This window comes from Phoca vitulina, unplaced genomic scaffold (genome assembly GCF_004348235.1).
Source record: "Phoca vitulina isolate PV1807 unplaced genomic scaffold, GSC_HSeal_1.0 scaffold41, whole genome shotgun sequence".
Classification (NCBI taxonomy): domain Eukaryota; kingdom Metazoa; phylum Chordata; class Mammalia; order Carnivora; family Phocidae; genus Phoca; species Phoca vitulina.
Window position 1 is genome coordinate 5248988 of NW_022589744.1, and position 10297 is coordinate 5259284.

Sequence of the window (10297 nt, forward strand, 5' to 3'; positions counted from 1 at the left end):
GGTGTGTGTGGTGTGTGTGTGGGTGTGGTGTGTGTGTGGGGTGTGTGTGTGTGTGTGGTGTGTGTGTGGGTGTGGTGTGTGTGTGGTGTGTGTGGTGTGTGTGTGGTGTGTGTGGGGTGTGTGTGTATGGTGTGTGTAGGTGTGGTGTGTGTGTGGGTGTGGTGTGTGTGTGGGGGGTGTGTGTGGGTGTGGTGTGTGTGTGTGGGGGTGTGTGTGTGGTGTGTGCGCTTGCTGCCTTCGAATGCTGAACTTGTTGCATCCCCTCTTCCTTCTCAGTCACAAAGAGCCAAAGAAGCTGGCGGGGGTCCACGCGCTCCAGGCCAGCGAGTTGGTCGTCACGTACTTTTTCTGTGGAGAAGAAATTCCGTACAGGAGGATGCTGAAGGCTCAGAGCTTGACCCTGGGCCACTTTAAAGAGCAGCTCAGCAAAAAGGGAAATTATAGGTAAGAGCCCTGCGGCTTCTTGCTGCTCCGCACTTTGTTTGCTCAGAACCGAGAGCCAGAGTCGCTTCCCTGGCCTGGCCAGACCCGGAGGGGCCATCGGGAGGGGGCTCAGGAGGCGCTCGGGGAGGCCATTGGGCCGCCTGGCGCTTCTGTTCCTTCTCATTTCCTCTCTCCCCTCACCACTGACAGAAATAACAGCAGCAGCAGGGAGACCGCTGGGAGGGCTCCGGGGGTCCTGGACGGGCTTTTTCTACCCAGGTGAACGAGACTCTGAAGGAGAAAGGGGGCTTGACCAGGACAGCTGGGCTTGGGCCATCTCACTGAGGCCCTTCCCGAAAGGCAGAGAGTGGTGTGTGTCAGGGAGAGACAGACGGACAGACCGATGAGGCTTGGGTCTTAGGAGAGACTGTCCACATGAAGGCTTGGGGAAGGGCAGAGGCCATGGCCTGGAAGTGGAGACGGCATTCTCCTTCCTCAGCCTTTCTCCGTGAAGAGCTGCCTCGCGGTGTGGAATGGGTCATGTGAAGCAGAAATGCTCTTGTGTCCGTAACAGAGAGGGGGCCGGCCCCATGCGTGGGCACCGGGTGGACGGGGCCGGGCACTCGCCCTCCCCCCAGCCCTCCTCCCTGTCTACACGGTGGAGACACCCGCCTGGTCTTCCAGGGCCCCAGAGAGGATTCTAGAGCGGGGACCGTTCCTTGGTCACCTCCCCCTGAACGTGGGTGGGGTGGGAGGGTGATGACTCCACCTACGTTTATCCAGAGTCCTAGCTGCTCCTCCTCGATGGCCTTCCTCCCAAGGGAGTATGTGGGCTCTGCTCCAGCCATGTCTCGGGTTGCGGTGCGCAGGGCCAGGGAGGGGCACGCGAGGTGCGGCGCACTCAACTTTAAGGAGGGGCAGTCGGTGCTCAGAAGGTGCCAACCCGCCCCACCTCGAGCCCGAGATGGGAGGGGAGAAGTCCAATAGCACGAGCGACCAGCCAGGTGGGCCCCGGCCCCTGGAGCCCGCCTCCGGGGCCCCGAGACCCCGTCCCTTCCGGAGCAGGCCCTTGCGGCTCTCCCAGCCACTCCACCTGGGAGCTGGTTGGGCCGGGGGCCCAGAGTGATCCCTCTGCAGGGAAAGGCTGGGGCTCGGGGGCTCGGACCTGTAAGTGACTGAGGAGCGGGGCGTGGAGCTGGGCTTTAGAGCTTTCCATTTGACACCAGGGCAGAGACATTTCTGAAAATGTGTCCAAGGGTTTGGGGAGCAGGCCTGGCTCCTAATGCTGCTGCTTCTTCCTCTTCTTCTTCTTTTTTTTTTTATCTTGAACAGACACAAGGTGAAACTAATTACACAAGTGTGCCCCTCCAGGGATTCATTTTGAGCTCAGCTTTGACTCGGCTGGACTTTGAGTGGAACTGCAGGTGACCTTCAGGGAGAAGGGCTCTGGAGCGCCGAGTGGAGGCTGCAGGGGGGGCTTCGCGCTCAGCCACTCCGGCCACATCTGGCTCTGATTTTTTTTCCTAAGGCACACTTAATAAGCCTGGCTTTGAAGCCCCGGCCTCCCCTTTAATGCACAAAAGACTTGCACAAATGGTTGACTCTCAAATTCTTTACTGATTGGATCAGGCTGTGGCCAGACCCTTCCCAGCCGTCTTATCTCTCTGTGCTTGCTCTCCGGCCGGAGCGGGCTCGGGGAGGCACCGGGTGCCAGGCCTGGCCCTCCCAGCGGGGGTGGTGCCCCGTCCTCCCGCGCGCTCCCCCTCACCCCCCAATAAAAAGCCCAGCGAGGATGGGGCCGCGGAGTGGGGGGACCTGGGCTGCACTGAGTAATCTCAACATGGCAGGGGTTCAAAAGGAGAACAGTCTCTCCAGACGTGCCAGACGCTGTTGGTGCCAGATGTCAGAAGAAAGCGCAGTTTGCCACATAAAGCATGTTGTAGTGGAAAAGCCCGTTTCTTGGAGAAGATGAGGGCAGCGCAGTGCGTTTGAAGTCTGGGGCCCGGGGCCGAGGGAATGTGGCCTCTCTCCTCTCTGGAAGAGGTTACGGTTCTGAAGAAGGTCACTGCGTGTTTGCTCAGGGGTGCCATGGAAGCCCGACTTGGTAGAGCCGAGGGGTCGGAGCTGGGGGGCTGAGGGGCACGACCGAGGGTGGCCTCAGAATTGGAGCCTCGTATCAGGAGGGGGGCCTTCCCCCGCCACTGTCCGGGGGCCCCTGTGTGCCGTGCCCCTCCCCACCCCCGCTCGGGCTCCCCAAGTACCCCGACCCGCTGGATAGGAAGCGTTCTCCCCGCTGCCCCGTCCAGGCCGTGCCGTTCACCCCGGTGCTGTGGCCCAGCTGGGAACACTAACAACAAGGAACCTTGACTAAACCCAGCTGGTTCACTTTATTTAGCCTTATCTCCTATGAAAGTATTTGGCTTGCTTTCATTAAGAGGAAAGAAGTTGAGCTCTAACCGAGGGGAATTCTTTTTTTTTTTTTTCCTTTTAAATGAAAAGAGAAAAAAAAATTGTAACCCTGAGACACAAATTTTTTTAGAGAGCTGTCCCCCTCCCCCCAGAGGACCAGGACCCTCCCTCCATGAGTGGCCTTTATTGGCTGAAGGTGACAGCTTGCAGGGGCGAGTTTAATCCGTCTGAGGGGTCTCCCTGGAAGGGGCTGGCGAAGGAAGGGGCCGGCGAAGGAAGGGGCCAGGGAGTAGGCCCGCCTGGAGGACAGCAGTTGTTTCTGAATGTGGCCCTCCTGAGAGAGGCCGGTCATTTGCGTCCACACAATTAAACAGCCTTAGAAGAAAGAAGTCTGGGGTGGGATAAAAGGAACCTTTAATCAAGGGGCATAATAGAAGGGTCTTTAGTGTTTGACCCTGGAGGGGTGGGGTGGAGTGGAGTGGAGTTGGGGGGGAACGGGGAGAAGAGAGGAGAGTAGCCGGGGCCAGGGCTGTCTGCAACCCTGGGAAGCAAGATGGCTCTGGCCAGCCTCCTGCCGCGGCCACCGAGGAAAGCAGCCTGTCCCATGGCTGTGGCAGCGACAGGCCGGAGGAGCGGGCCTGTGGGGGCTGCAGGGTGGGAAGGACAGGAGAGGTGTCAGCCTTCCACAGACTTCTACAGGTTCAGGGTGGCTGGGCCTCTTGGAGGAGCCCCCCCCCGCCCGCCCGACTGTTGCTGCAAATGGACCAGGTGTGCCTTGCCCTTCCCAACCCCCGCACCCTCCCGATAAGGGGAGAAAGAAGCAGGCAGCTTGTCCTCCGCAGAGTGTGTGTGGGGGGACCCCAGCATTCTGGGCCCAAGGCCGCAGGTGGGAGGCCGCCCGGTCGCGCCCTGGCGGCCGGTGCAGATCAGAGGCGGCCAGAGGTTCACATGCACACCTGTGCGGCGGAACCCTCAGGACCCCTCCATCCTCCGTGTTGACATCACCTTTCTCCTTAGCAAAGTAGAAAACGCACTTTTCACCAAGACGCTCTTTGGGTTTTCCTTTTAAGGTATTACTTCAAAAAAGCAAGCGACGAGTTTGCCTGTGGAGCCGTGTTTGAGGAGATCTGGGACGATGAGGCGGTGCTCCCCATGTACGAAGGCAGGATTCTGGGGAAGGTGGAGAGGATCGACTGAGCCTCGGGGTCGGGCCCCGGCGCAAGTGCGGGGCCGCCGCCCGCGCCACCGGCCTTGGCCGTGACGGACCGCGACGAGACATTTTGAAGGAAAACTAAACCAATGAAGAAGACAAAAATCTCGGGAAGAATTGGCCACTGGCCACTTGGGGAGGGTGGGGAGGGCAGGGAGGTTGGTTTTCACTATTCACCAGGTGGGTACTGAGATAAGAAAAGCCTGAACTATTTATTAAAAACATGACCACTCTTGGCTATTGAAGATGCTGACTGTATTTGAGAGACTGCCATACATAATATATGACCGCCTAGGGATCTGAAATCCATAAACTAAGAGAAACTGTGTATAGCTTACCTAACAGGAATCCTTACTGCTATTTATTGAACAATTGATTCCCCACCCCCGGCCCCAGTTTATGGATATGCTGCTTTAAACACGGTAGGGGGAGAGGGGAAGTTTTAATTGTCCTGTCCAAACTTGGGAGTTGAGCTAGGGGCGCATTAATGATTTCTTCATTAAAAGGGGAATTATTACGCTTTGCCCCGCATTTCTCCAAGTGAAGACAGACTTTTTTAAAATGGTGCCCTACCGTTGACACACGCAGAAAATTGGTGCATTTTTTTTTTTTCCTATGCTGCTCTATTTTGTCATAAAGGTCTTGAGGAGCAATTTATGTTGCAACATCACCGCCATTTGGGGTCATCATGTGGGATGGGATCCATCGTGGGGTGGGGGGGAGCCTCATTTTGGGGACCCCAGATTTCCTCAGTAACTCCTCCTAACTCCCCGCCAAGGCCCAGCGCCCAGTGGCTAAGGCCCGCTAGAACCTTGGAGTTCAACTCGTGCTTGCATTGGAACAGTTCCTTGGAGTTTTGGTTGGTTGGTCGGTTGGTTGGTTGGTTTTTTTTAACTAGTCGTTGGACCACTGCCATTCTGGAAGCCACCACCCCTCCCCCCTTGCCCTGCAAAGAAGCGGACAGTTGTGGGAAGACCTAGCAGCACCCTTTCCTCCAGACACCTCCATTTTGACGTTCGGGTTTTCGTGTTAAGTTAATCTGTACATTCTGTTTTTGCCATTGTTACCTGTACTATACGTCTGTATATATTGTACAACAGAAGAGTATTAATCCACTATCTCTAGTGCTTGACTTGAAATCAGTACAGTACCTGTACCTACACGGCGTCCCGCTCCGTGTGTCGCCCTATATTGAGGGCTCCGACTTTCCCTTGTTTTTTGAAAGGGGTTTATGTATAAATATATTTTATGCCTTTTTACTACAAGTCTTGTACTCAATGACTTTTGCCATGGCATTTTGTTCTACTTATACTGTAAATTATGCATTATAAAGAGTTCATTTAAGGAAAATTACTTGGTACAATAATTATTGTAATTAAGAGATGTAGCCTTTATTAAAATTTTATATTTTTCAAAACGTCCGCCTCGTCTTTGAGTCCCCCGGGGTGGGAGCAGGGCGGAGGTGGCCTTTTGTGTGTGAACACCTGCGCTTTCCCACCTTGCCCGAGCCCATCTCTGGCTGACCTTGACCTCTTCTCGCCCAACCAGGCCCTGCCCTGGGGTTTTGAAAAACTCTGTCTTCAAAGTCACCTGGCTGACTGGCTGAGGATCTTCTTGTCCTAGGGCGGGCTGTAGACAACTTCCTCTGCCCTTCCCCTTTCCTCTGCCTCCTGAGTGCAGCCTCTTCCTCGAAGGCAGGTCTCATCTGGCCAGGTAGGTCCTGGAGATAAGGAGCAGAGGTGGGTTAGTCCCAGGAATACAGGGAGAAAATGTCCAGAAAAATGGTGTGCGGGTCTTGGATGTCCAGTGGAGCTGATGAACCCTGAGCTCAGTGCTAACCAGCCAGCCTCTCCGTAGCTGTGTGAGTGACCTCAGCTGATGCCTTCAGCAAGGGGCTGGCATTATTGAGGGTCCAGGCTGGAAAGGGGGTGGGGAAAAAAAGGTGGTTCAGCAAGTAAACGGTTCACTGGACCGTTTACTTCGTGTGGCCACGGAAGTCGGCTGACCGTTGTTCACTCAAATTCGGGTTACCTCCCAGTGCGCGGAGCGCTCAGAGGTCGGGCTGTGTTTCCGATCTGGGAGAGCAGGCCTAGCTTCCTAAAAGAGTCCTATAAGGAACGCATTTTAAGAAAGAAGGGGTCCGTTGGACTTGGCTTCTCAAGTACGGAGTTTTTCTTTGGACAGTAAGGCCAAGAAAGGACCGAGAGATTGAACCTGGTGTGGGTGGTGTGGGTGGGGTGTTAGGGCTTTTAATCTTCAGGCCTTTCGAGTCATCCCCTGAAAATAATGGGATAAAACACAGGTCTGGAGCTCAGACAAAGTCTAGTGGACCGTGGGCATCTGTGAGAAAGCGAGCCAGCCGGCGATGGACCACTCACGTTTGCAGCTCTTCTGAGAGGGCCCATTTCTCTGCCTCTCACATTTTAACAATCAGGCGCGCTTCAACTGGCCCCGGATGGGCTCCTTGTGGAATCACCTGTGCTTTTCTCTGAGGAAAGTGTTGCTAGTTTTATTAGATTCTTTTTTTTTTTTTAAGATTTTTATTTATTTGACAGAGAGAGACACAGCGAGAGAGGGAACACAAGCAGGGGGAGTGGGAGAGGGAGAAGCAGGCTTCCCGCTGAGCAGGGAGCCCGATGCGGGGCTCGATCCCAGGACCCCAGGACCGCAGGACCATGACCCGAGCCGAAGGCAGATGCTTAACGACTGAGCCACCCAGGCGCCCTGTTTTATTAGATTCTTAAAGGGATCTGTGACTCAAAAGAAAAAGCTAAAACGTGGTTTGGGCCGTCTGCTCTTTCTTCCCTGCCCCCCAATCATTTACTACCCAACCCAGCCCTTCAGGAAACCTCTGCCCACTCCTTCCCCCCCCCCCCCCCCCCCCCCCCCCCCCCCCAGCTCCAGCAGCGACACACCCCAGCCCCATCTACCGGACAGGACCTGCATCAATCCCTCCTCTCCCAAAGGAGTTGCACTTGCTCAGGTGCTCCTGGATCCTCCCCTTCCTGAACTCCAGCTTCCAGTCTGAATCACCCACTTAGTGCTCATTCCCTGGTGCTTCCTTGTGCTCTGGCCTTATTTCTCAGATTAATTGTTAACCAGCTAATCAGAGAGGTGGGGTGCAGACCGGAGGGGCGGGGCAGTTTCTGCCTCTACTAAGTGGGGATAATAAATGTGCTCACTTCCAGTGCTGCTGTGACGGCCGAGTGAGGTGCGGAGGCTCAGGATCTCTCTCTGGGTCTCCGCGTACTTCGGCTCCATCCTTACCGCCTATGTTATTATTAGCTCCTCATTTGGAAATTCCATCCCTCCCCATTCCTGCTGCAACATCTGGGCTCTGGCATCCCGCTTCCCTTGCCCCTGGTACAAAACCAAGAGGGTGGTGGGCAAATGGGCCAGTAGGCTGCCTGATGGGGGGCTTTCAGCTAGAGCAGAGCCTTGGCCCCAGAGCATCTTTAAGTTTTCATTAAAGCTATTACTTTATACAGTACTTGGGAATTCTGTGTGGACTCTCACCTAGGGTGACAGACAGTTCATGTAGGGAGGCTTGAAATGTGGGAGAAAAGGATCCTGTTCTACTCTCCCCCTGCCCCCAAATATGTTGGGATCAAAATTGTGCTGTCAAAGAAGGAAATTGGCAATTACCCCAAAGAAAATACTCCAGTCTATTAGAATAATTAGGTTAGATTTTTGTTGTTGGTTTTCCTTGTTGTTCTTTTTGGTAAAGAATAGTAGTCCTTTTTTTTTTTTTTTAACCTTTAATAAATCATTTGGTTGTATAGGAACTCCCCAAATAACATAGATGATTCCAAAGAGGGATTCACACCTTCCTTAGCATCATTATTCCACGTCATCAACCCGATTTTCTAAAAATCTCATAATGAGAGTGAGCCTCTACTGTATTCTATGGCTTGTCCCAGGAAGGGGGTCCTCCCCCTGGATAACGCCCAGTTCTGAAAACATAAATTCCCTGTGCTTCATCCACACCAACCTTTAAGTTCCCCTAACGTTGCTCTGCTGCTCAGAGCCTTTGCATATGCTGTTCCCTCTGCTGGGAACACACCCCCTCCCTCAGCCCTTCTTGAGGTTGTCTGCCTTTCAGCCTTCAGGTCTTGACTTAAATGTCAGAGGTCCTCCCTGACCATCGGGTCCACGTATGTCCTCACCTGGTCCTCCCTATACAGAAGTTCCTTTGCCTGTTCACAGCACATTCTCCTTTGTCACTAGACAATAAGGATTTCGTTGCCCACTTATTCACCCATGAGGCAGGGAATAGACATGCTTCTATTTACCACTATGTATATAACAGCGAACACGGTGCTTGGCGCCTAGTAGGCACTCAATATTTATAGAATTGATGCAAAAAAAGAAAATAGAAATTGCCAATAGCAGTTTTAGTATCACCTATAATGAAAATAATCACTATTAACACTTTACGGTATCCTTCCAGGTTAAAACACACACACACACGCATTGGACCACATGGTGCACATTATTTTGTAATCTGTATTTTTCACTCAATAACATGTCATTGGCGTATTTCCGTATCAATAATATTCTTCTGCATTGCTCTACAACATAACTTAAATGTATGGCTGCATTTATTTAACTAATCACGTATGGTTGGACATTTATATAGTTTACAAATTCTGCAATTATAGGTCACATTGTAATGAAATCTTTCTAGCTAACCACTCACTCAGTATTCATAGCTAAATCGTCTTCAGTTATTAGGATGAAGGTTTTCCATGCAGAATTTCTGGATCAAAGGTCCTTTTTAGGGCTTTGGCCGCTTCCTGCTGGCCTGAGACGCTGGCGTGTCTCTGCCTCTCCGGTGCCTCCCTCACGGTTGGCCCTCGAGCCACGGTTAAACCGGCCCCTTAAATCTCAAGCTTGTACAGTCAAGGCTCCCCCCAGTCTGAGCCGAGCCTGCCTTTCTGGGATGATCTCCGTTCTCAAGCTGGGTCGCCTTGAACGACGAACGTCCCTCCACCTGGGTCTGCCGCTTTGTAAACTGAGGAGAGTCACGAGCATCCTTCACAGGGCTGATGAAAGTCGCTAAGGCGCACACAGTTCTTGGCAGTGAGTCTAGCCTCGTACACGTCAGCTGCTACGATCACCCGCTGATCCCCACCGTCCAGTCTTTATAACTGACTCTGCTCAGCCCTTTCCCTCCTTTCTCTCACCTGTGATACGCAAGCCCTGCTGTGCCCCCCCACGCTCCTCCCTGCCCCCGCCCCAGCCTCCCCTCCAGACTCCAGGGGGGCCCTGACTTTCTCCGGTGCTCAGCCTGTGCTCACTTCTATTTTTCCCTTCCTCCTCCCCTGAGTTGTAAGCCACTTTGAGGCCAGGGTCTGTGTCTGTGTCTCAGACTTTGATGTACAAGAGCTTTACGGATAGGGGCGCCTGTCTGGCTCAGCTGGTGGAGCATGTGACTCTTGGGGTTGTGAGTTCAAGCCCCACATTGGGTGTAGCGATGACTTAAAAATAACATCTTTAAAAGAAAAAAAGGAAGAGTTTTACAGATAAAAAGTCACCCTGGGTGATACGGAGAGTGCCACGTAAGACTCCTCCAGATATCCTGTGACCACTCATGACCCTTCTTAACCCACCATCTGACTTTGCTGCATTTTCCCCAAACTCAACTTTGGACCAAACTATGTTGTTGGGAGCCCCTGAGCCTTTCACGCTCTTTGTATCAGACATGGTACATGGAGGGGACCAGGGGAGGATCCGACGGTCACAGGCTTTGAGGTTGGCTTTCTCTCCCACCGTCTCCCAGTGATCTCAACAAGAAGATGCTGGAAACCAGCCATGAACGGTGTTGTGGGTAGGGTGCCCCATTTAGCAATTTAACAGGACACCCAATTAAATTTGAATTTCATATAAATGATGAATAATTTTTTAGTATAAGTATGTCCGACGCAGTAGTTGGGGCATACTTACACTAGAAACCTATCGGTTTGTCTGAAATTCAAACTTCACTGGGCATCTGGCATTTAATCTGGGAGACTCCAGTTGTGGTAGGTGCTTTGGATCGTCCACTCAACCTTCCTTCCTCTTTGTTTCTCATGAGCTTTCTTATACTACAGAGATGGGAAAGCTAAATCCTAAATTTCCAGACTGCTTTGTGTCCAGATTCCAAGTGGGTTCCATCATTTAGATCTGCTCACCAGGAGAGAGGGGCGTCTTCCTTTGGTTTTGGCTTTTGGCAAAGCCACGGAGTCACGGGGCTTTACTGAGCCACATGGACGT

At 52.9% G+C, this 10297-nt stretch overlaps 1 protein-coding gene across 2 annotated transcripts in view; it reads left to right on the forward strand.

Moving 5' to 3' along the window:
- The window catches only part of AXIN2 (axin 2), a 35939-nt gene extending 30503 nt beyond the window's left edge, over positions 1 to 5436 (forward strand). For both annotated transcript variants that reach the window (XM_032429549.1, XM_032429550.1), the window contains 2 exons: positions 277 to 444; positions 3903 to 5436. In XM_032429549.1, the coding sequence (XP_032285440.1) occupies positions 277 to 444; positions 3903 to 4029 (295 nt within the window). In that variant the 3' untranslated portion in view covers positions 4030 to 5436. The remainder of the gene's footprint in view (positions 1 to 276; positions 445 to 3902) is intronic.
- Positions 5437 to 10297: the final 4861 nt, after the last annotated feature.